At 38.7% G+C, this 26565-nt stretch overlaps 2 protein-coding genes across 4 annotated transcripts; one reads left to right on the forward strand and one right to left on the reverse strand.

Annotated features, from left to right (window-relative positions):
* Positions 1-458: 458 nt before the first annotated feature.
* Positions 459-10196, forward strand: primpol (primase and polymerase (DNA-directed)). Its single transcript, XM_063883908.1, is given in 16 exon segments — positions 459-641; positions 1425-1507; positions 1596-1769; positions 1867-1961; positions 2045-2183; positions 2673-2820; positions 2902-2998; positions 3087-3235; positions 3378-3540; positions 3624-3721; positions 3851-3937; positions 4192-4300; positions 4381-4457; positions 4547-4593; positions 4724-4960; positions 9061-10196. Coding segments are annotated over 13 exon segments (1617 nt in total). The 5' UTR covers positions 459-641; positions 1425-1507; the 3' UTR covers positions 4958-4960; positions 9061-10196.
* acsl1a (acyl-CoA synthetase long chain family member 1a) lies at positions 5418-26342 on the reverse strand. Of its 3 annotated transcripts, none has more exons than XM_063883906.1 (21): positions 26257-26342; positions 16526-16738; positions 14801-14915; positions 14652-14716; positions 14440-14541; positions 13741-13840; positions 13455-13630; positions 13202-13234; positions 12948-12999; positions 12791-12864; positions 11693-11770; positions 11230-11364; positions 10919-11053; positions 10586-10681; positions 10415-10487; positions 10222-10310; positions 9161-9277; positions 8661-8804; positions 8463-8564; positions 8312-8383; positions 5418-6572 (listed from the first exon to the last, which is right to left on the reverse strand). In XM_063883906.1, the coding sequence occupies exons 2-21, from the start codon at positions 16718-16720 to the stop codon at positions 6432-6434; spliced, it is 2094 nt and encodes a 697-aa protein (XP_063739976.1). In that variant the 5' UTR covers positions 16721-16738; positions 26257-26342; the 3' UTR covers positions 5418-6431. The 3 variants fall into 3 exon arrangements, with proteins under 3 accessions (XP_063739976.1, XP_063739975.1, XP_063739977.1); XM_063883905.1 differs by lacking the exon at positions 26257-26342 and adding an exon at positions 19307-19423; XM_063883907.1 differs by lacking the exons at positions 11693-11770; positions 26257-26342 and adding exons at positions 11833-11910; positions 19307-19423.
* Positions 26343-26565: the final 223 nt, after the last annotated feature.

Here is a 26565-nt window from a genome sequence, read left to right on the forward strand (position 1 = left end):
GTCTTATCACCAAAACACTGGGTTTTACATACAATTATTAGCAAGCGCATTTAAGTTTACATTCCATGTAATATATGTGTACTAAACTGCTGTTAATATAGTGTGCAAGAGTCTTTGTGTGTGTGTGTGTGTGTGTGTGTGTGTGTGTGTGTGTGTGTGTGTGTGTGTGTGTGTGTGTGTTTGTTTTTAAGGTGCCAATAGGAACCACTGCAGCAATAAGCACAGTTAGAAAAGAAGTATCCATGAAGAAAATTTAACATAATGTTGACATTTCATAAGTTTCAGGTTAAACCAATAAAGGCTTTTATTTTTTAAAGACAATTACCGGACGTTAGTTAACTATGTGTCATACTGACACGCTTACGCTGCATATATATATAGAACACTAACGTAGAAAAAAAAAAGAATGGGGGAAAGAATATTTAGTTAATTTTGACTCATCCCAGTGAGTATATATATATAATGCATTAATAAAAGACAGTAAAAATGTAAATGTTAATAATCTGGTGCTGACGCTACGAGTCGGGTTCATTACCGGAAACGGCACTATTTCCGGGTCCAGACGCGCCAAAAGAAAACAGTTGCGTGTTCCTGCAACATGTTCTCTGAGAGAAGAGTGGACACTTGACATAAACACAACGGTAACGTAACCTACAGTACTGTTGTTCCGATAACCCTTTACTGACAATGATGTCTGGCAAACTGACTCCTAAACTTTCAAGTGAATAATAGTATAAGTCAACGTCAATGTGGTGAAGTTAGTTTTAGGTTGGATATTAGTTTCAGTTAGGGGACCATCAATAAATGAATTTCAACGTCTCAAAACCAATGTTATTTCCAATACCTCCGTCCCCATATTATTGAAATGTATATAATAAATGGGTCTTACACTGTCATGAATTATATTATTTAAATAGAGTAAATATATTTAAGGGAAGATCATTTCAGTTGTGTACAACTTTATCATATTATCTGATAACTCAATGGGGAACTGTGTTCTTACATTGAACATAAAGGCTACATTTCTATTGTTTTTTCCCCAGTGATTCGAAATCAGTCCTCCTTGTTCATATTACAATAAACAAGTAGGATATCTCTTTTTATGGATGTTAATTCACCTTCTGTTATATATAAAACATTTAATGAAAATTCAGCATTTAAAACAAATAAATTCTTATCTCTTTTAATAGTTCCCATGTCATGTAGCCCAGTGACTCCAAATCTTTATCAGATAATATAACTACAGTGGAGAAATATGACACTTCTTTATATTGGATTTGGCTTTTTCAATTTCATACAATTATTGTGATCATATACAATTTGTTCAAAGTGTCTTGATTTTAAGCATTACACACATCATTTTATTGTTTTATATGTCAGGGAGAAAGCTCAATAACAGGCACACCTATTTCTATACAAACCAGGTTTTTCCATGTTGAAGGATGAGAGGAGGACCAAGTTCAAGCATCCTTGAGCAAATCACTAAACCTCCAACAACTCGAAGAAGGTGCTTCATTGTAACTGACCTCTGACACCGTTTTGGAAAGAAAAAGTTGACCCTGTGGGTTTAATAAAGGGTTGTTAATCACTTTAAGATGAGTAAGTGGGGAGAGCGACTGAAAAAGGTTGAGCAGCTCGCTCAGTCCTTCCAGCTGAATCCTCTGGCCGAACAATACAAACCTCGGCTGTGGCCATGCCAGCCTTCCTCCATCTGGAAGCTCTTCCCTCGTCAAAGTATGGCTATCAGCTTCGCTCAGAGCTGCAAAGAGGTAATAAAACAAGAGTTATTATCATTGGTCTGCACCTTTTGCTTGTACATCCAGTGTTTAATGGGAAATGTGACCCTTGCACTTTGCATTTCCCTAGACTGTACATGTTTTTGCACTTGAAAAGGAAAAGACATCCCTGGGTCAAAGGATCTTCCTGGTGACCAGCTACAGTGAGCTGTGGCATTACTACAGGTACATGATAAACATTTCAAAATGAGGTCAACTTCTTCGGTGTGTTAGGAAAACAAAGTGAATTCATTGGGATTTTCTTTCAGGACCTACCCACAGTCCTTGATGCACTGCTATGAGGTGATACCAGAGGGCGCTGTTTGCAAACTTTACTTTGACTTGGAGTTTCACAAGCCTTCAAACCAAGGGACTGATGGTATATCCATGATGTCTTCACTAATCCAGGTTGGGAATTTCATAAATCCTCAATTACAAAATCCCTTACTATATTCTGTTTTAATATATCTGTGTTTGAAGTAAGCTGTTCGATATAAATACCACAAAGGATTTTGTATCAATCAATTGTATGTTTTGTAAAAGTATCCACTTGACATTCTTTCAGTACAAAAAAGGGGAAGTAATATCAACAATATAAAAAAGGGCCCTGCATTTATCGTTTACTTTCCCCTCATATTCTTTTCATTTCAAGAGTTTTTTGCAGCAATTGGGTTTGGCCAATGTCTTTCAGTTCTAGAGAATGTTGTGAATTTGCATTTTTTTTTTTGCTTTAATGAAGTAGTTACAGTTTCTTTTATATCACTAGATTCGGTTACAGGAGGATACGCTTATATATAGCTTATGGATATATTATGGGTAGTATTTTATCTTGAAACTAGTTTACCTTAAGGATGTAGGATATACAGTTTTACCTGTCTGTGTTTTGTGTGTTGACAGTATGTTTGCGACAAGTTAATGGAAGTTTATGGGATTGAATGCTCTGCAAAAAATATCCTCAATCTCGACTCCAGCACAGATGATAAATTCAGTCGACATCTCATCTTTAATCTGCAAAATGCAGTTTTCAAAGACAACCTGCACATGGGTAAGTTCAGTGTTTTGCATTGAGGTAACAACACTAGTTTTTTTACCTCTATTTCCAACCTGTTTTCTTGTCTTTTTTTAGGCAGGTTTATCCATTCAATTCTTCAATCGGTCCTGAACACACCCAAAAGCAGCCTGAGCGTTGGGATAAATTCAGAGGAGAAAAACAGTGACACAGGGTCTGTTTTTTAGACTTGTGAAAAAAAATGATTACATTTCTTAGCTACTATCATTTTGTGTGACTTTTCTCAATGACATTGGCTGCAGAACACCTGCTGTGTCTGAAGGGACGGCAGCGGCAGCAGGTGAGACGTCTGGGAGTCCAGAGGCCAAGCGGCGCAAGCAGGAAGAGAAAGACCTCAGCTTCCTCCAGGTGAAAAACAAAGATGGCCAACCATGTCTCTTTGTCGATCTTGGTAAGAAAAAACTTTAGTTTTTATTGTCCTAAATGTTTCTCTTGATATATTCAGCTACCCATATTTGCTTAATTTTTTGTAAACATTCCCAGTATGTACCTATTAATAAATACATAATTCTAGTTATATTTTACAAAAACAGGTGTTTATACCAAGAACAGAAATTTCCGTCTCTACAAGTCATCAAAAGTGGGAAAGAACGCTGCGTTCACGGTGGCAGACGACAACAAGTTCATTCAAAGACCTGCGAAGGGAATTTCTGCGGAGGAAAGCGTGTTCTTGGCCTCTTTAGTCTGTAATATAAGGTACGTGACTTTTTGCTGTGTTTACAATGTTTTCCAGAAATATTTCCTCTTGAAGCCACATCATTATTACTGTGTTTCATTAGCTTCACAGGGCAAAGAATTCTGACGTCGGACAAATCTGAAACAAAGAAATCCAAAACCTCGGGGGCTGACTGTCAGCAGGAATCACCCACAGATCCAGGTAACACTGCCAACAGAAGACTATTTATTATGCAAACATGCAAAGTTCTGTGTATAACTGGCTCATCCATACCTGACCTGATGTTTCAAGCAATATTTATGTTACTTTTTCCCCATCCATCACTGGCAGGCTCACTCTCTGGTTACCTGTCATCCCCTTATCCAGAAGTGGACAGCTTTGTATTAACTGTGGTTAAAAAGGACGGCGTACATGGAAGTAAGTGTTTGGACTCATAAATTAAATGCTTTTACAAAAATTGGGTCCGTTTCCAAAAATGTGCATGACTTGGAACTGGAGCTGAAACTAACCAAAACTAAAACAACGTAATTAAAGACTAACTTGGATTGAGTCAGTACCTATTACAGTGGCAACTATATGTACATCAAAACGTGGTATATGGTTGAACATTTATGCAATATAATTGTTTTTGGGACTTTGTCAGGAGTTTCCTTTTATGTTTATTTCAACAGGCATCTGACGGTGGAACTACTTTGCTGCTGAACAGCTCGTTGTCTATGACATCGCAAAATACCGCTGGTGTGCAAACGTGGAAAGGTTTCATAAAAGCAACAACATCATGTATGTATGTTTCAGGTTATTTGTTTACGATCTTAAAGTGTGCTCCACTTCCCTTCTGATTCTCTCACCCTCCTCTGCAGGATTGTTGTGGACCTCAAAGACGAAGCGTGGTACCAGAAGTGTCACGATACCGAGTGCAGGAACTTCAGGTCCTCAAGTAAGTAATGAACCTAAAAAAACATCACGTTGATAAATTGCATAATGTTGTTAAAGAACTTTTTTAGATAAACATTTCTGATGTTGCAGGCTACCCACTGCCACAGGAGATCTGCGTCAGCTACATCATGACTCTGGTGAGATTCCTTAAACTTGTAACTACGCTAAACTTTCGAGAGATTTGTTTTTCTTCTTGTTAATCTCAAACCCATGTTGCTCTCCTCAGAATGAAGGAGTCTACGATCATGTCTTCTTTTCTATTAACAGGACGAGGAAGACCAGGCCTACTTAATGGACGATGCTGGCAACATTGAACCCAGCCAGGCCTCGAACCGGGCCCCACAGAGGACAGCGTGTCCAGAGCAGGAACCTGCAGACGGCTGGGGGGACGGAAAGGATGACCAGGACTATTTGGAGAGCCTGGACGACTTTGAACAAAAAAGCGTGGATATCTCTGATCAGCTTCTGCTCAAATGTATGGCAGATTTTGACTCCGAATAGAGGGTGAGTTCTGTTAATTTGCACCCATTTTACCAAATATTCTCCTATTTATAATTTAACAAAAGTGCCAAACGTAATAAATGGTTTATAAGCGACTATATATTTGCAAGCAGATACACGTTATTGGTTTGCCATAAAAAAATAAACTCTATTCCCGTACCTCTTGTAGGGAAAGACTGGTGTCTAAACAGATAAACCGTAATATACGTCTTCATAAATGTAAATTCTTCATAAACATGTAATATACCCTTATAGCTGCCTAATCATCACTAACTGATAAACTTTTAGGAAAGGTTTAAATAGTGCTTACGAATCACAAATGGGAGGGGGCAAAAGTGTTTCTAAGATTCATGGATTAAAACACAAGAATCAGTGTCTTGCTACCAAAAACATTAAGACATCATGGATGTTTATTTAGGGATCAATTATATTGCTGCCCCTTATAAAAGACAAACTACCGTTTTTGAAGAAAGTGTTTATTTGGTACGGTTCTGAAATAAAGACACTGTTCTTAGCACAAAACTGCACATTCGCCCTTTTCATTTCACAAGTGTTTAAAAAAAAACATAAGAACATTATGGCTTGAAATGTCAAGGAGGCCTCGACGTGTTTTAATGTGTGTGATGGCTTAGACTTAACATCTGGTTCCACAACAAAATCTGTTGTCAGACAACTGAAACGCTGCTCCGTTTTACACAAAAAAGTGAACGTGAAATGTTGACAAAAGACATTAAATCTTTTTAAAACGTGCATCTTCAAATGAAAAGTGACACCATTGTTTCAAATATTTACCCTGAAACCTGAAGTGTATTATACAACTGACAGCTTTATCCTGTGATGATCAAATGGGAAATATGAGCAACATCATGTTCAGAATAGTAACATTCACTGTGCAGTGTTAAACAAAGAAACACAAAAAGGCACCCAAAGTCTGTAAAGCTTCCCAAAACTCAAATTTCTAAAGTGTGCACAGGAAGGGGTTCATCAGTCCTTCAGCATCGAGAAACACGGGAATGCAGGAAATCACAACCGCAGAGTATCAGGCACAATACTCTGCATACAAATAGACTTTTTTAGCAGATACACTATTTACAGTTTACTGATTACATTAAATACCAACTTAAATAGATAGACCAAAACATTAAATACTCAACATTAGTCACTGATGTAAAAGCATGTTAATAGGATTTCATTCTGAGGCTCCCAAGAATAAAAATTGGCAGAAATGTTTTTACCTTCTGACGGTGAGAAGTCAGAAGGCACTTTAAGGCATAAGCAAGTCAGATTTCCTCTTTGTGTGTTTTTAAGCTCAACCCTTAGATACATTATTCCAGTAACATGGTGATGGATGTAGCCAGTGAAAGCAGGGACACTTTAGTGGTACAGGAACAATACTTCCCCCTCCATTAACAATTTGGTTCTGGCAGTGTGCTCTGAATGGCCACCTTCCCTATAGTACTCCTCAATTCCCACTTTACATATTCATTTTGGCATAAAGTTCATCAATATTCTCTCTGAAACGGTTACGAATCTCAGTCCTCTTTGCCTTTAGGGTGGGGGTCAGCAGGCCGTTCTGCACAGAAAACAGCTCGGGTTGTAACGCAATGTCTTTCACCTGCAGACGGGAGAAACAGAAGAGAGTAAATAATAAAAATACATATTTGAGGTAGTGTTTCAAATTCAATTAATTATTAGAAATTGCATCTAACAAATACTTTGTTGATTATTTTAATTAAAACACCTTGCCGCGCGACAACCATCGGACCTCCGTATGGAGCAATAGGTCTGTATGCTCCGCTCCCATTTCCTCACACAAAGATGCAAATATACGACTTTTCAAAGGTCGTGTCTTTACAAAAGTTCACTATGCGCACGACGAGGGCCTCACGGTGCAAAAAAACAGTGCGTAGTAATAAGATCAGGGTTTCTTTCCTTCACTCTGCTAACGAAGCCTTTGGTGCACCCGACCATGGCTGCAGCTCCATCAGTGCAAACACTTTCCCCTCCCTGGTCAAGATATTCCGATGCGAACCGAAAAATGTCCTCCTGTCGTTTTCTCTGGCAGTGTGTTGCAAAATAGGAAGTTTTCTCTAATGGCTTCTCATCCACAAAACGCACATTGGCCAACAGCTGAGCATGGCCACTAATGTCCGTAGAAGTTGCAACGCAAATTTCCCACTAATGCGTATCTTTTCCGAAACATGACTTTGGATGTCTGTAGACATGTCATTAATACGTCTGGCTATTGTGTGACCTGAGAGTGGGACTTTAGCTATGTCTTTAACCGTGTCAGGGCCGAGCATCTCGTTGACTATGGCTTTGCAGGCAGGTAGTATTAATGTCTCTGCCACAGTGTGGGACTTTTTTGATTTAGCTACGAGTTCAGCAACTAGGTCACTAGCTTTGAGGGCTTTTCATTTACCTTTGTGTTTTTTCTCATAAAAGTTGCCTGTTTCGCTGTGTTTTCACGCAGGCGAACAATAGTCCATCAGCTTGTTTAGAAGCGATGGGTGTTTAGTGTGGAGATGGCGTTTAAGCTTGCTTGGCACCATGGCACTGTTCGACAGCTTCTCCCCACACACCAGGCATAATGGAGTCGGTGTCGTCTCATCCCGGTGAAAGTAAATCCGAACGAAAGATAGCTCTCGTTGTATTGCCTCGAGCTCACCGTATTTACTTTCTTTTTACCACCACTTGTACTAGGGCCTTCATCTCGGTCAGAATCTTGTCCAGGGCCAAGTTCGGAGTTTGCACTTTTCCTTTTTAAAAACTTCTCCATCACTGTCACCACGACCTGTCGCAGGCGTCACTAATTCTCTTGTCTCTAAGAAGGAACGAGGCAATTAGCTACCTGTTGCCACCCGGACGAATATTTCATTACTCTGCCAGTAACTATATTACAGCACAGAGACTCCACGATGGCATATTATTTGCAGATAATAATGAATAAATGTTAATTTTTGAAAAAAAAAGTTAACACTAATGAAGTGCAATTGGATATTTTTTCACGGCACACCTGACGATCTCTCACGGCACAGTGGTTGAAAATCACTGAATTAAGGTAACAATATAGACTACTACACATAATCTATCTCGATAATTCTCCCTATACTAGCCACAAGCATTAAAATGTAGTCCAAAAGTAAAAAATACTCATTATCGTGTCAAAGTCTACAAGCAGCATATTCTTTCACAACTGATAAGACGTAACTATTGCATTAAAATGTCTTAAATAAGTAATTCATCAAAACTACATATTGGAGAATTGAAAATAATCAACTGGCTAATCATGTCATAAAGAATAATTATATTTATTTATTATGATGCATTTTGATAAGACGAGGCAACAGTTACCTGCTCAAAGGACTTGAGTCCCGCCTCTTTGCCCAACCTCAGGATGTCCTCCAGAATGGCGTTCTTCACATCCTAAAAACAGTCACACGTGTTAGCACACATAGCACGCGTGTGGCTGTGTGTGTCAGAGCAGCAGACAGTAACACCTCACCTTGTTATTGCACAGTTCAGAGTAGGAGCCTTCAATCCCCTTTTTCTTGATCCAAATAGGTAAAAAGTCTGGATCAGGAACCACTATCCCCACCAGACAAGCCTTTAAACAACAACAACATGTCAGTTTAGTTTTGACTAAACTAGCAACTGTAGATTATGATAAGCATATCTGATGTTTACACATTTATTAACTCACCTGTAAGCTTTCACCGTGAACAAATATCTGGGCCACTGGATCACTGAGATTATACACCGTTTCTATTTTCTCGGGGGCGATATACTCTCCTTGGGCCAGCTTGAAAATGTGCTTCTTTCTGTCAGTGATTTTAAGACAGCCGTTCTGCAAAAAAGCAAAAGAGAAACACACATTTTGAAGTGGACTTTTAAGAGGTACACTCGGTACCATGGTCAGTGTATTTGTATAACTTTGATCTACTACGATTGTTCTTTACACCATACTGACATTTGTATGACTTAACTTTATTTGTATCACACACTACATATATTGTGATGTGCTATATTTTCTATGACATATATATATATTCACTGTTTTCACAATTTTATGACACTATGCTATGTCATTTTTGCCGTCATAGGTTTGGCTGCTGCCCCTCAGTTGCACAGCATGCAACAATCTGATGCCACATGTACTCAAAATTAAAGATCAATGGGGCCCTTCAACATGTATATACTTACAGGAAGCCATTTCCCAATGTCTCCTGTGTGCAGCCATCCGTCGTCGTCGATGGTCTCTGCAGTTCTCTCGGGATCTTTCAGGTATCCCTGGAAAACATTTGGTCCTTTGACACAGATCTGGAGGGAGAGAGGATAAAATGAATGGAAATCATTTTTTTCGGATATTTTTGAAGTAAGCACACATGCAGATTATATCAGCTGTTTATCAACGCTAGGAGCAATGACGGTTGGTCTGTTAACTGCACCATTTTAGTACAGACTGCAATATCTCAGAAAATATTAGAGGGGATTTTCCTGAAATTTCCAAACAGACATTTATGATGCCTAGAGAATAAATCTGACATTGGTTATCCTTCACCACCAGCAGGGCAAACATTCAGCTAAACCTGTGAAATGATTCAGTATCTACTTGATGGATTTCCATAGAATGTATTCCCTTTATTTCCCTCAGGATACATTGCTATCATTTAAGGGATCCCCTTTTAATGTGGCGCCACCCTCGGTTTAAAGTGTTATAATTGTCTGACACTTGAGTTGTGCAGCCATTGGTATTTTGCAGGTCTACTTTGTGTTTAATGCTTATTGAAAAACACATGAACATTGTAAACATTATATTTTTTGGACAGTAGCATGTTAGCATTGTCATAATGAACATGTTGACAAATGTACTTATTCATGTGTTACTTGCCTTAATGTTCTGCTGCAAAGAAAAGTGTTTTAATATCCAAACTACACTTTTATTAATGATTTAATTTACAGTTTTTCCAATTTGTTTTGATTAATTCTGCCTGATATGCAGCTTGTAGAGTGAGCTTCGCTACCATGTTCACTATAGTGAAAGTATACTTACCATCACAAATGCAATATTTCTTTTTGTATATTCTTTTAAGAGTGATTGGTATGGCAGTGAGGCTTCATGTGAACTCACTTGTTTTGGTAATAATAATAATAATTATACATTGCACTACGCATTCATTATTTCTACCCAATACTGTTGTTAATTACAAAGCCAATAAATATTGTTTTCCTCCACTGACTTTATGTATTTGATTCATCCTCACCTCTCCCTCTCCATTGGCTGCCATGTAGTTCATTTCTGCCACATCCACCAGTTTGATAGCGTTGCAGGGCAGAGGAGGCCCGACGTGACCTGAAGACACAGAATCATCACAGTTCAGTTCCAATGTTCACAGAAAGAATGATATGCTTATTTCAGCCATAGTCTTTACTGCACGAGAACAGACGAGAGTTTACCTGCGGACCAATCCCCGGGCATGGACATGGAGCAGCCAGCTGTGCATTCAGTCTGGCCATAGCCCTCATAAAACTGGAGAGCAGAGCATGTTTTAGTGACATGTATGAAAATAAAACAGAGTCATTGATAAAGCCAAATGAATGTGAGATGGTTGAGTGGAGGTGGCTCACCTGACAGCCCAGAGCAGCTCGTAGGAACGTGAGAATGGTCGGAGACACCGGAGCTGCTCCTGTGATGATCAGTCTGACGCGACCGCCCAGACTCGCCTGGAAAGTGCCAAACACACAGGAAGACCATTGTTTAATATACATAATTTCCCTGGTAAATCAATCGAAATAACTACTGGACTTGCTGTTTATCTAACCTTTAATAAGATAGTGTGACATCAAATATAAAATGTATAAAAGAGTTCTGTAAGACCAAGCCTCGTTCAGAGCTAGGTTAATATCTCAGTATCAGGCTTTTTATGTTCAGTAGGGAAAAAAACAAGCTGCTTTCTTTACCTGCACTTTTTTGAAGATGATCTTGTCCCACATGCTGTCCTTTCTGACCACACCACTTTTAAGCTCTGCCTCTTTCCTGCTGAACGCAAAATCGAGCAGCCATCTCTTCAGCGGCGTGTTGGCTTGACTAAATACCTGTGGAGAATTGAGACAACTTTATTTTAAAACACATTTTATATCAAACATAAAGGGCAGCTAACCAGAGCAATGGCACTTGTGTAAATACATAAAATAAAATAGTGAATATACATGCTCTTCTGCTAAACATGGTTTTGGTAGACTTCACAATTAGTGACTTTAGATAAACTGACCTTATCAAACATGCGGTTGAGGAGACGTGGGACCACAGGAAACACTGTCGGCTGCAGCGTTTTCAAATCATCCATCAAAAGTCGAATGTCCCCCTGGAAATAGCCGATTCTAGCCCCATGGATGAGGATGACACCCTGATGGAAAGAGGAACTTATTCATTTGTGTTGCAAATAAATCACTTCGACAATTTAACCACAAGAGGGCAATGTTGGTAGGATTTCTCTATACAGTCAGTGTTTAATATTCAAATCCACTGCATCATTTTCAAGAAGCAAATCATTAAAACAGTTAAAGACATGAAGTTCATCCACATGCATGAAATATTTAGGATCACCTATGGATTTGGTACCTGCGCCAACACCAAAGTTTCATTACTGCAAATACTGGAGGACTGGTCCCATCAATGATACTTAAAACCCCACTTGTACAGAACATTTTAATGTAAACAAGTCCAACACATACCTGTACAACCCTCTCAAACATGTGAGCTAGGGGGAGATAGGATACATGAATGTCATGGAGGTCCAGCATGCAGTGTACCTGCGGAGGACACACAAAGCAAAACACATGCACGTCCGCAGGTCAGGCATGGCGTACTGTACCTCCACCACCCTCTCAAACATGTGGGCCAAAGGGAGAAAGGAGATGAGAACATCTTTAGCGCTGGGCTTCAGTATGCTCTGGACGACAATATACACAGGGGAGGAAGAGGAGGAGGAACAGACACGAGAGGAGAGAAACAGATGTGAGAGGAAAAGAAAATATTTTTCAAAAAGGGGCAAAAAGGAGCTCAAACCTGGACGGAGACATCTTAGATTTTAAGCAAAGTTCTACGCTTACATCTTATATGATCCAAATCTCATGATGAACAATCTAAACTCGTATCTGTTTCATGCACTCTAAACTGATCAGTGTCTCGAATTGTTATTGTGAGAATCGTATTCAAACTGCTACTTGTATCTAATCTTATTTTTAATTATATTATCCTTGAGTGAACTCTTATCTGTACGGTCTTGTGTTTCACTCATACTCTGCTGCTGCTATCACACCTGAAAGTCCCTGCAGGGATTAATAAAGGGTCTATCTTATCTCATGCACTGTGTAAAATGATGCAATGTTAATGCCTAACTCCATATCAGATAGTTCATTAAAGCAGAAAATAGTATTTGCTCGTTTACTGCAAAGAAGAGATGTCTTTTACTGCTTTATGTTGGCTGTGTAGATCCCCTGTCCTTATAGGGGGGTATAGACTGAAAGCAAAACCGTTTAAAGGAGTTATGCCAAGGAGGTGGAGGTACTTTTTGAGCTCTGAGTAGGCTGCAGTTTTACATTCAGGCTGAGACAAAAGTAATAAAACAATAACAATAAAAACAAAGGAACACCAGTGAAAATGTAACTTTTCATTAATGATAAAAGTAATGAACTGAAAAAAAGCAGAAGCTGCCACCTTACAAAGAAGAGGACAAACATCAAGCATACATGATGATACGTTACTATGTCATTTATGTTAAGATTCATAACTTAAATGTTATATCAGGTTTAGCTGGTGTGTGTGTTTACCTCTGTTATTCTAATGAAAGCTGCAGTGTTGGAGATTACATTTCCATGAGTAAGCATTGCACCTTTTGGGTTCCCTGAAAAGAAAACGATGATTGTGATTATACACGAGAAAGAACATTTCCAACGGATTAACGTTGTAAACAAGTTGTGTAATCACCTGTGGTTCCAGATGTAAAGCAGATTAGAGCGAGGTCCTCTGGATTCGGGGGCTGTAATCAGATCACAGGTCTACACTAATGCATATCAAGCTATTTCATTAGAAATGTGCAATACTTTGTCTCAGTACAGGGTCTCTGACTGACTCCTGCTGACTAGGAGAATTATCCTCATTTAAAAGGTTATTCTTTTGTTGTGATTCAGTTTTTTGTCATGTAATCATCAAGTCAAATGAGGTGTGCTGTAACTACTCACCATTGGTTTCTGGAGGTTTGCTTTCCCCAAGGCCTGGAACAGATATTAAAAACACAGTGAGACGTGTGCAGAGTGAGCTGATAACAATCTAGCTTTAAACAAACATCGCCTCAAGTCCTAATTTCCATTTCGTTATAACCTTATCACTCCAATAGCAACAGCGGGAGGCGCCGTGTCAGATCTGCTTATGGTGGGCATTCTGTAGACAGAAGATGGTCTAATACACAGAAAGAAGAATAGCTGTTATTTTCACCTCAAACTCCCTTAAACTCAGAACCTCGATGCCGCAGTCCTGTCCACGTGTCACCAGCTCACTGTCAAACGGCTCAATGAGCACGATCGTCTTCACTGTCCGTCCTTTCCCTTTGATGCAGTCCATAATCATCCCAGCCTTTTCAGGTACATCGCAAATCACTGTGGAGATGTCAGCTGAAAAAACAGATGGCACAAATTGAACCACTTTGTTTTTATCAGTGTCCTCGATTTAGAGCGCTGCAGGTGGTGTGTGTGTGTGCCTTTGAAGGTGAACTTTTGTGTACCCTTTTCGATAATGTAGCCGATGGCCTCGATGCCAAGTGTGTCGTACAAAGGGACTGCCACCATGGAGTACGTGTAGCAAGCCAGCTCCGAAATGGTCCACTAGGAGACAAAAACAGGAAACAGATAAAACATGACAAAAAAACAAAACATCTTTTGAAGGGAATCCATTCACAAATAACACATACACACACACAAAAAACACATGCTTAAGATTACAGGACATTGCATTTCAATTTATTTAGATGAGGATTTTATCCAAAGCGACTTACAATAAGTGCAAAAAACATGTAGACATATGTAACCAATGTTAGTGCTTTATTTTGGGCTTTAATAACCAAGGTGAAACAGGTGGTCAGAGTTGCTTGAAAAGGTGTAAATAACAGTTCTGTATAGAGATATAACCCTTAATATACACATTACATGCCAGTCCACATAGTGGAGCAGCAGAGATTCTCATACTGAATCCAGTTAATAATCTTTTCTGAGATATGATTTAAAGGAGTGGAACCATGCCATAAAATTGTGAAACTAATGAACACATTTCCAAACTACTCAGGGTTAGAACTCTTCCCTCTTTGCAATGGATAATGGAAATTAACTCTTGCTTCCAACTACTGATTCAAGACAAACTTTTATACTTTGCATCTGAAAAAATGTTTGATTCAGGCAACGTTAGGGATGGATGCAACTTGTTGTACCTCTGGTCTGTTCTGGGAAAAGATCCCAATGAACTTGTCTCCTGTGTTAGAGTGTCCTCTGTGAAGGAGCGCAGAGCCGACGTGCTCCGCTCGGTCCGCCACCTGCGCAGGAAAACAAAATTCAGTTTTTCAAATATATTGCGACTCAGTTAGTTTTGAATTACAGACAAGTTGAATTAGTTTAGATGTCCACGTCCTGGTCAACGTCTCACCTCTTTATAGGTCTGCCACTCATACGGCTGGTTTGGTTTCCTCGATCCTAGACAAGGTCCATTATCTGTGAAAGGAAATAAATAAAGCGTCTTAATATCTACACTCACTGAAAGAGATAGATCACAGGAGATACAAGAGAGACACTCACCTGATACTCGCAGCCCTCGTTGGAACACCTCGTACATTGTGCATGCGTCGCTGTAGTAATATGCAATGTGCTCGTCGCTGTCGTTCAGAACCGACCTGCGTGCGAGTTCATCACCCTACAAGAAAAAATCATGAGGAGTTATGACCAGCATACGCACACCTTGAGTACCTCTACTACATGAGCACATGTGAGAAATTATCATTATTTATTTATGTGACTCATTGAGGAGACAGAAACACGGATCCTGACTTTGTTTTTGATAAAAATAAAGACATACTATACTACTGGTATTTTCATTACTTGACATCCTATTTAATATACTGCATCAAATATTTTTTATGGGATACTATACTATGGCTTTTTATGACATTTTTACGACACATGATACTTCTTGAATATACCTTTTCTCATGTCCGTACTATAGAATGATTTTTATATTAGATTTCTATACTATTTGCATTTTTACGACATGCTATACGCTTGAGGTAAGGGTGTGTTTGTTAGGATTTCCAGTTTTCCTAGAGATGTACATTTGGAATTCTTTTGAATTGTAGTATTTTAAAGTAAACTACTCATATTGGATAAGTACGCTTCAAAAGACATTAGACTGTAGGTGTTTTTTCTTACATGTTTAGAACAACCTTTTATTACTGTTACTTTAAGACTGCGCCTGTACTTCAGTAGTAGGACCGAGGATAGAGAACAAGCGAGACAGGTTGTAGAGTCGCTCTGTTTTTGTAACGTGTCCGATCATGTCTTCTGGCGAAAGAAACTTTGTGGAATGAAAGCTATTGGGGTGTTCCCAACAGTCGGACACGTGAAGGCCATAAAAAAACAGCAGTTAAACTGTAAGGCCATTTTATGACCTATGTTTGTTTTGCTTCTTTTTTTCGCGACATACTATAATTTATGACATTTTATACTATGATTTATTTAATGAATCAATCATGACAAGCTATTGTTTTCACAAACTATACTATTAAAATGTTATGAGTTTTACTACTTTTCAAATGACTTTTATCATGACCTTCAATAACAGCTATCAGCGATGCTGTTAGAATGACCACTGTGATGCTAGGCTGTGAAAACTCTGTGCAACTCTAATCTAAATTATTAAAAGTCAATCACTCACTTCTTAATAGCCATTATCTGTGCAGTAAATGTCAATACCTTATTAATAGAGGGTTTGTCATCTATTCATTTTGCAGTTATAAGGAAGGAGGATAAACATCAACCCGAGTGATCTTTCAAAAACCTGGCAATTCGGAAGTTGTTCTTATTAACAGCGTAATTCAGTGTTGGGTTACAAATCCTAACATTTGCTTTAAAGAATAGCTAATTATAAAAAGGGTCTAATCAAAAACAGACAAACAAATCAATTAAGCACAGCTTGCTATGTTTGCATTGAGTGAATGTTGTTTTTCAAATAAACAAAGGAAAAAAAAACTCAAGTCAAGTTGGACGTGTGACGAGTAGTGAGGATGTGTAAGCTTGTAATTTCAAAGAGCTTCAGCTGTGATTTTAGTCTCTGGGAAGGATCCATTAACATTCCTGCTGAATGAGGTTTTCTGACCAGTTTCCTTCCAGAAGTTGCTCATGCTTCCGTTATTCCTCACACAGGATTACAAGGCAGAGGAGGGACAGATGCATCATTGTTTTCTGTGTTGCAGAACCGGCATTGAGGACATTTGATTTTACCAGAAGAAACTTAAAGAGATCACCTACTGGCATTTCCACCGACTGCATGCCGAGGTCACAGGGCGGTTTGAGGGCTTTTGGCCGGGTGGCCAGCCAGTAGGTGGTGAAGGCGGCGAAGGCTCCCATGCCCATGAGTGCGTTGGCCGGCAGGCCACGCATGTAATGCCGAAAATCATCCAGGTCGGGGAAGCGCAGCTGTCTCAGGACTTCCTGAGCCTGCATGACTGTTCTGCAGTGAGCCTGCAGGGAATTAGAGACAGGAACTTTAGTACATTACGAAACTTTAAGTCTGCATTGCTTCTGCATGTGTGCCTCTGAGATATGTTTGGAAAATATCTGTTTTATTTCAGCACAACATTTCTAATTATCATATAATTTGACCATAATAAAAAACACAATTTAACACATTGCATCATCTAAAAGGAAATTGTCTGGAATGTGGTTCCGTTAGGATGTGGTGATACAGCAGGTAGTATTTTCATGTTTGTATGAATGGGCCTCTTGTGTTGGACAATTACAGCACAACATGAGAGGCGCTCACACTGCAGAAGAGGAATACTGGTTCCATTCAGAGCGGCACGCAATATACTACCATCTGTGTCAACGTGTTCACAAATACATGCTGTACTGGACATACCCTAGGCCTAGGGTATGTAATGTGATTCTTTCTTATGGGATAGTTTGACAGCAAAAATGAACAGACAGGACTCGTAGGAAGAGGACATTGGCTATGGAGTTGCAACGATCAGACGATTCATTGTCATTTTCCAACTAAATCATCCCAACATTAGGGCTCTTAAAAACAGCAAATCCTGTTTGTGATAAAACATGATAAAAACAGGATATTATTAGGTTTTAAACTGCTGGTCAGACAAAACAAGACATTTTAGCTCCTAAACCTCTAGGAAATGTTGATTGGCATTTGAAGCCTTTCTTTGTTGTACGGATTAAGGCATTACTTAAAAATGATTTACTGATTAAACAATTATGAACATGATTAACAGCTGCACCTCTCACATTGATTGAAGGTCCCTGGCTGGAATCAGACAGCAGAAGCTACAGCATAAGTTATACCTTCACGCTTAGGCTGCCAGGACGCCGTATTTTTCTCAACCGTTAACACTCAGGTGTCCAACACTTCAACAACAGCTGCCCAGCTAACACTGATCTCAGTGAGACCCACATGTCAGAAAGTGTTCTCTTTTTTCTGCATTATATCTCATCTTAGTCTTTAATTTCTTCCTTTGAAGCAATAGACAGGAGGAACATTTGGAACTTATATATATATATATGAATATTTATTTCTGGCACAATGATGAAATAAGAGACAAACATACGGTTTAAAACAAAGAAAAAGCGCCAAGGATAGATCTCCAGTGCATCATACAGCGCAGGGCGATGCAGCAGCAGCTGTGATCAGCACTGTGACTCAGACACAATTTCAGCATTACTGATTATTTGGCATATATATTGAGTGTTTCATTCAAATCTTTAGATACGACAGCTTTGTAGACCCTACAAAACAGAAACCTCAGCTATGAAGATGTAACGATCAAGTCCTTCTTTATAAAAAATAAAACATGAGTAGATTTTTTTTTTTAATAATTTCCATACAGATGAAGTACTTGATTATTCAGAGCACAAAAGTATATACTGCTAGTGATGTGACCTTGAATGTAAAAATGTTTTCTTTGAGATGTCTCTACATTTAAAATCCAGAATGTAGATTGACTAACTAAAGCCTAGCTAGGGCGAGATACGCTGCTTATCTTGGCCATTATTCGCATTCTGCACTTTTATGAATAAGGAACACAAAAGGAAGATGTCCCATTCACTAGCTTTGGAACAAAGACACAGGAAGGAAATATGACTCCGCACTCATTTTCTGATCACAAGCTTCCATGGAGATACAAAGGCTCGACCACAGATGCTTTGCAATGAAAACAACTCTCCTCATGTCTGAAGGGAAGTGAGGCTTTCTGCTCTGGATGCTATGGAAATGGCCGGAAAGTAATATTTTAAAGTCCTGGATATAGTGCTCTGTTTCACTAAGTGTTAACAGAACAGTCAAATTATTAATGTTAAAGTAAACTTCATATAAAATGAGCCCGTGGAAAGAAAGACTCATTCAAACTCACCAGCTAATAAACTTATCAAATCCTCAAAGCACTTGGCTAGATAAGTATATACAGTTTATTTTGGTGGTTATATCTAATGATGGAAATACATTGAAAACATGTAAATAACACTCACTTTTAAAAAATTGAATGCTTTGTTAGATTATTTTTTAGGCTGGGTGCCTTTATGTACAACCTGCTAAACTCATTTGACCTTTACGTCAGACGGTACCAGCCCGGTAGGTAAACTGACAGCTGACCACCCGCCACACAGAGTACAGTAGGGAACAATTGACTTCTCACCTACTTCTATTATTACACACATCTCATGGCTACTGCGATCAGTGCCAACAGGGACAAAGTATTGTAGACAAAATGCGTTTCTTTATTTGAGATATAATGAAAATAAATTGTTAAATTTGTATAAAAAAAATAAGTTATTTATATAATCTCCTTAAATTGTACACCTATAAAAACCCCTACACGATTCATTCAAATAATTTCAGTTCAATATGAGCTCAAAGTAAAAAAAAATGTAATAACCATTAAACCTCACACATGCTCCACTACTGTAAGTCTTACAGGTGTCCATGAGCCATAATGAAAGACCAGATGATTACACCAAATGGATTTTCTAAAGTTTCAGCACTGATTATTAACAGAAGAAGAAATAAAATATCTCTTTACTCACAATCCCACGCAGTGATTATGAAGAAACGTATAGACAAACGTGTGTCCAAGGGCAGAGAGGCAGTTATCTGACAGGCCCTTTGCTGCAGCAGTTGCTATTAGAAGGACTCACACTGACCTCTAATAGACCTCTGAGATTCTCACAACTATGAATAGCAGAAACACGCCCCTCATGAACAGAAAAACAGACACGTGAGGCAAAGCTACCCACTCACTGGAGCAATATTTAAGTAGCATGTTCATTTAAAACACACACGAGTTTGAGCTTTGAAAACACAACAAACCGTATCAAATATTTTAAAAGGAAATTGTTGCCACAAATTCAATCAGAATTCAGAAACAACTGATAGTCAATCTGGTTGAATAGGCTTCAGTAATGTGTGCTCAAGACTAAATGACGTATATCTTATCAAACATACATTTTATCTGAACACAGTGTGTGCAATTCTTGTGTTGCCGGGCGTCAAAACTGATTAAACTAGTTGAAGAAAGAATGACACACTAACAACAAGAAGGTCTTTGTATTCCACATAATAGAAATGTTGACAATTCCCCCGATTTGTATACTGATATCACGGAGTATCTAAGCACTTGACCAACATACACACAAACCTGATCACATGTGCAGATTCCTTGGAGTCTAAGATGAATAATAAGTGTTAAATTTGCGTTCATTTAATGTACAACTTCCATTTCTTGTGTTTCCATTGAGGAATGGATATGGAAAATGGAAAATGAAGGGCGATGTGGATTTACTCATTTTTTGTTGGCTACAAGAAAGAGGATAAAGGTAGCCAGCCTGAGACTTAACTAAGTATAAACAGCTGTGACTGTAGCATGCAAATACACATGGATGTCTGGGGAGCGTAGATAACAACATATAGCAATGGACGTAGCGGTAGGGCAGTATGGATGACAATTTTTTCTTAAATCCTATAATCGAAAATAGAACAATATTCGATTTAACCTGGATTTTTATAGATATAATACTGAAAAAAGTCAAAAAAGTTTTTTGGGTTAATTCATCAAATAAAAAATACCAGACAAAAATAAAGAAATTTCCCCACATTGATGCTCAATCATCATAATGCCACCTCTGATGAAATCAATGGATATATAACCAATTATTTAAGGAATTAAATATCAAGAAGACTTGTCTATATATAAATTGGTTACTTGAAGATTTAGAAATGTACGAAATCTGTAAAGCATCAACTATTTTCACCATCAATCAATTTGATTTTTTAGATTACTTAATTTCTTGTTTAATATATGAAATGTCATCAAAATTGTTAAACATTGCCAGTCACAACATTACAGAGACCAGGATGACATCTTAAAAAATAATAACTTTGTCTTAACATGAGTCAAAACACAAAAGGTGTTTGGTTTAATATTTATTGAAAAGAAAGCAAATAAACAAGAGCAGCAAGTCCTGCATTTATTTTCACTTAAATTGTTGAGGAAATTAATCAATATTTTTAGCACTAAAACATGTTCAATTTAAACACAACTTGGCCCATGAAATAGCTGTTTTTTTATTTAGATATTATTCCAATCAAACCAAACATTTCACAGACTGAACAATTAGTAATCAGAAAAGTGACAAAGCAATCATTTAAATAGGCTTTAGTTTCAGCTCTCACACAGCTGTGTGTCTTTATGCAAAATAGCCAACAGCGTTAATTGCATGATTGGCAGAGAGTTGCTGAGGGCAAAAGTTTACACACACACACACACACACACCTCCATACTTGGACTGGGAAGATGAGAAGCCAATGGCAGAGCCAGCTCTCCAGTCACACCACACCCAAGCACACGGACACTGGAAAAAAGAGGGGGAGAGGGCAGCTGGTTCGTTTGACACATAACAGAACACCAAGACTGCAGTTTGAAGTAGACTGCAAGCTGTAATTTTGAAACCACAGACAGGAAGTTACAAAAGCACCCAGTGGGCTGGCTCGCACTTTCTGCTAAATAAATGTTTAGTTCCTCATTGTGACACTAAAAGAACAGAGTGCACTGAGACCAAAAACTGTTGTACCAAACAGCTCAGCTTGGGTGTTAGCTTAAATGAGTTAAGCTCATTATTACAACCTTATCAGCTCAGGGTTAACAGGGCCTTTAGACAAACTTTACTTAATCCTATCTAGATCGGACGATCACCAGCAAATCTCAGTAGCAGCTTATTTTGTAGATGCTGTAACGTGAATCAGCACAAATGTCTGCATGTCATGCACAGCTATGATAATAAGTGAACTTGCTAGGATTTACCTACCTCTCAAACACAAGTGCAAAAATGTAAGGAATTGTATACATTTTCATGTTTGGCTTGCTATCTTACAACCTCCATCAGTAAGAAAGTATCTCCAAGGCTAAGGAACACAACGTTAATGTCTGCTACCCCAAGCACCAGACACGCCCTACGGCAAGCGTCAACGCATGCGTAAGAAGTCAAATCTGCCACACATTTGTGGTTCTCATCTGGCAAAATCAATAGTCGATGGATAGAAGTGAGGAAACAGTGCCATGTTGCATTGAAGCAATTGAGCAGATCAAAAAGATGACAAAAATAATCATTAGACGCAGCCCTGATCAACAGTGAAACAATGGCTCATTGACAGCCACGTTATATTTTCTGCCCATCAGAGATCAGAAAAAAGTTAGACGCAACCTTTTTTTAAAACCTGAAACCAGATGTGTTTGAGTAACGACCACATACATCAAGATTGATTCTGTTCTCAATATGCAAAATGTTGACATCTGAAATTCACGTGTTGATTGATTTATCAGATCCGGTGGCTTCAGTCCGGCTCCAAAGCAATACCTTATTGATATTTGAGAAGTAATTTAAAAAGAAAGAGGAGTCAATGCATTCCTGGGTAAAACCGATAGCATAGGTTTACAGGGAAATAGTGTATGATGATCCTGGGCTACTGATCGACCACTTGTTCTTGATTTTTTTTTTTTTCGAGGATGAGCGGCACTCTACGTGAAAGCTGTAAAAGCGTCAACAGGAAGAGGCGACCTAAACACGCATACATTTGTCAATGTGTGGTTTATGGTTGGTTGTTGAATCCCATATGGCATCAGTGTGATCTCTTTCATCTGCTTCAGCCCTCTGCCTGTCTCGTGTCTATCCTCCTCCGGGGACATGTGACCCTGGTTTTAGGACACAAAGGCTGACCTTGCACAAGACGACCAGGCTCAAGACTGCAGGTCCCAACCTCCCTGGTGAAATCGCACACTCCCAGGCACATGGTCTCAGTGGAGAAATGTAGGGGAGAGGGAGGGGAGGATGGGATTTGTGAAGTGGAACAAAGGTCGCACGCCCGTACAGAGCTACCAGCATCAGGACACATGACCTCTACACTGTAGGTCAAAGAAAACGTGCTGCCATTGAGATGTCACTGTGGACCAGTCTCAGTGAGATATGGGCTGCAAATCAGTTTAGAGGTCAGATTTGTGTTGTTGTTATGAAACAAGTTATGTTTTAATTTAATGTTACTCCACTAAGAGTTTCATAAAGGTCTTACAAATGTCACGGGTGAGATTCCTGCCTGATTAGTAAACATTTGCAAAGCTTGTTTTTCAAACATTTTAAATAGTGCACCATTTACAACTATGAACAGTTCTTTTTAGATTGCACCTGCGACTAACACTTGCCACTGTGCTGCAGAGACGTTCAGCATACACATCATATACTTTAAACATTTATTTGTCTGGTTCACATACCTGCAAAAATCACACCATAGTCATTTTGTTTTTCTAAGAAAAATTTGAACAACAATGTATAAATGATGATTCCCTCCAATATGAGAAATAATATTGCAATACTATCACTATCAGTTAAAATAATAGCAATTTAGATTTTTATTATCCTACATCTGACTGTCAATCATAAAATTCAATGTCAAAACTATCAGCACGAATATTTATCAATCCATGTGCACATAAACAAACAGTGTTGACACATGTAACATTTCTACTTCACTTTATAGTGCTGGTAGAGGTCAGTCACTTAACAGGTTACCTTTAAACTACTTCCACTGAGGTCCTTTTAGTGACTTGGAAGAATAAAAAACTCAAGTTATTCTGCTTTAAAACAAAGCTACAAAAATTATTTAATTACAGAAAAAATTCAAGATGCCTTTTTATTTGAATTTTGTATCCATAACATTTCTAGCATTTTAATTATCCATTTGTCCAACTAACCCAAAATCCTGGTCACCACAGAGTCTAGCTGTGGTATCACTACATACTATTGCTGTGAGCTATACAAAAAGGTATGCAGACACCATGTTATTGTGTAAACAAACATGTATACACTCTATTTACATACACACATCCTGCTATCAGCAGCCCGAGGCACAAGTGTCAGAAATTCAGAGGTACGCTGATCTCGTGGCACTGACAGTATAGATTCAGCTCAGACAAAGACACATTTCTGAGGCAGCGCTGTTTGTTTGAGTAAGGTTAGATCACTGTACCACACAATACATGCTGCTCAAGCTGTTTACGAGCCTCCCGCTGCTCATTCAATAGAATTTAAAACCGAGTTAGCGCATTGATAGTGCTAAGTTCTTCACAGTTATCTGATAATAAAATGTTTTTGTTGACTATAAAACTGTAGCCTTATACTACAGGCTGATATTTGGAGTTGATAAACATAATATTTCGTATGAGACTTTAGGGAAGATACACAATAGTAAAGGATCAATCATTTAGGGAAGGCTTAGCTCATTAACAGGAGCCCTGGGGATTAGCAGTAAGCACCTGAACAGACATTAGGCTCCATTGAAAAAGCAGGATGAGCTCAATTCACAAAATTGTTCAAGCTCTCTGTCATCATACCCTAGGGGTGATGGCTGCAGCTAATTTCCCCCAGAATCAGATGGTTTCTTGTAAATGGTTGACATTCTCCAATAATGACTCTCCTCGAGAGAAACACCACTCCAAGTAATTCATTTTTTCGGTTAAAGCTTGATGAATTTGAGGTTGGCTTGTGAAGCCCGGTCCTTCACTTGCTGGGCTCACATGATTCTCCTAACTGTTTTTTTTAGACAGTCAGTGACATCAGGGAAAGTCAGTTGGGATGACTTTTCTAAATCCTGCTCTGACCTGAAATTCCTGCTTTAAAAAAGGTCTCAGATCAGAGCTGCAAGCAACTGTTGTGTAAACAACAAGTCTTTTGCATGCCATCAAACCCAACACAGGCTGACAAGCTGATGCTGGTATTCCCAAATGACTAAAGCAGAGTGATGACAGGGTGGCAGTGTGTTCCTGAATCACAAACGTCATACTGTCCCTCTCTGTTCACTGGAATGAAAGCTCCTCCTGTACTCGAGGGCAAAAAAGCTCGATTTGTTTCAACTGTGCATGGTCACTTTAAGATCATCCCATGTTCATGTGACACACAGCAGGGAAAAAAGCGCATTACCTAGCATTTTAAAAATGTTGTTTATAAAAAAGGGAGGGAGATGACAAACACCCACATGAGCTACATTCCACAAATTCCAAGGACATTTTCCATTAAAAAGAGCCTCCTGTTTTAGGTGTTCAGTTATAGTGATATGCTTATGCAAAAAATAATAATAATATGAGTCAGACCTTCATTACACTTCCACTTTCATTCTGTAAGTTTCTGTTTTATTTGGAGATAACACAAGCAGTCCTGCATTTAATAGTATTAACATTTGTCTCTCTTAGCTATGCAGTGAAGTTTAAAAAGTACCCTCGTGTGCTTGTGAGGTAAGAACTCATTAGGAACTTTACAGTTGATCAAATGCAAATAAAATTGATTTGTCCTAAAGTCCAGGCAGCCCTTTGTTCACATAATTCTTAGTATTTGATTACGTGCTTGGCAAATAAAACTCATTCTGACTCCGTACACATCTTGGTTACATACTGCATATTTACTGTGTTTGTTTACACGCATGCTGATAAATCCAGAGTAATAAGAGACGATCATTTAGTCTTGTTTTATAATGCTATTTAATTTTACGGTAGTGATTTAACTGAAGTTGGTTGATCACGTTAAGCTGAGTAGAAATGTAAAGTGATGATATTACCCCAAATAGTTCACATCCGATCTGTGAAGTATATGTTTGAAAAAAGGACTGAGTATCACCAAACTTCAATACATGATCTATTTCGATACGAACGTGTAAAAAAGCATGTGACACGTCGACATCACATGTAATCGTGACTTAAAAAATACATCCAAACTTCACTCCACAACTTCTACACACAAACAAAGTTTACAAACAAGATTTTTATAAATGAAACGTACTGAAAGGGAGTGGCTATAACCTGAAAAATGGCAGGTCTACTCCCCAGTGTGTAAATGAGTAGCCTACTGTTGGAGGTTACCAGGTCACACACACACTGCTGTACTTAATGTTAATGGTGTTGATGCCACAACAAGCCACAACATGCGCCTGATTATCGTGACATTGACTCTTGTTGTAATCTTATTTTTAAACACAGAATGGCGTCAGTGGGCAAGGCAGCGAAATAGGTGAGGCGGAGATTAACAAAACAAAAAACTTTCTAAGCAGAGTATTATTGCACATACGCAGTCCGACCTGATGCTACGTGTCTGTATCTCTTGTTATTTCAGAGCAGCAGTCTCAGACGTACACGCAGTTTCGATACTGACAGACAAGGGATGCACAAATTAATCTGTTTCAAAAGAAACACTGCTGACTGAACGCGCTGTGGATGTGAACACGATTAGATAAAAGGGAAGTGGAGATATGATTTGGAGAAAAAACGCAAAACGTGGCTTGGTTCTGTTCTATTTTAATGCAACAATTAGCAAAGAGTAGCTTTTTCTCCGAGGGTTCGTTAAAGCATCACGTTTTAACAAACCTCTAAACAAAATACTGTTAGTAAACGGTGATGTGTTCATGAGTATTTGAGGCAGACGGTGTTAATGTTTGTACTGACCTGTAAGCAGCAGCAGTTCCGGAGACTTCCTAAATCTTGAGGAAGCGACAGCGGTAGCAGCTCTCTACATTTTACTCAGCGGTGCGGCTCTCAGCCAATCAGCACTAGCCACAGGTGTTGCAATCTCCTAGAGTTTGAGAGGCGTGCTGTCATTGGTCAATACGTTGTGACATTAGCTGTACATTTATCCCTTACAATATGTTTATATTTTAGCCTATGGATTTAAATTTTCACCAAATGTTGCGCATTTTTACTTAGAATTACAACAGTATGGCAACACGAATATTAAAAACAAAAAGGCAATAAAAA

Source organism: Eleginops maclovinus, chromosome 5 (assembly GCF_036324505.1).
Source record: "Eleginops maclovinus isolate JMC-PN-2008 ecotype Puerto Natales chromosome 5, JC_Emac_rtc_rv5, whole genome shotgun sequence".
In the NCBI taxonomy this organism is placed as follows: domain Eukaryota; kingdom Metazoa; phylum Chordata; class Actinopteri; order Perciformes; family Eleginopidae; genus Eleginops; species Eleginops maclovinus.

What these genes read in the sequence shown, in the direction of transcription:
- acsl1a (XM_063883906.1), bottom strand. Translation starts at nt 16,720, where the DNA reads ATGCAGGCTCAGGAAGTCCTGAGACAGCTGCGCTTCCCCGACCTGGAT. An exon ending in TGCAGTCGGTGGAAATGCCA is followed by an intron (nt 14,916 to 16,525) that starts GTAGGTGATCTC and finishes TTTTTCTTGTAG; the next exon opens with GGTGATGAACTCGCACGCAG. An exon ending in GACTCAAGTCCTTTGAGCAG is followed by an intron (nt 6,573 to 8,311) that starts GTAACTGTTGCC and finishes TCCCGTCTGCAG; the next exon opens with GTGAAAGACATTGCGTTACA.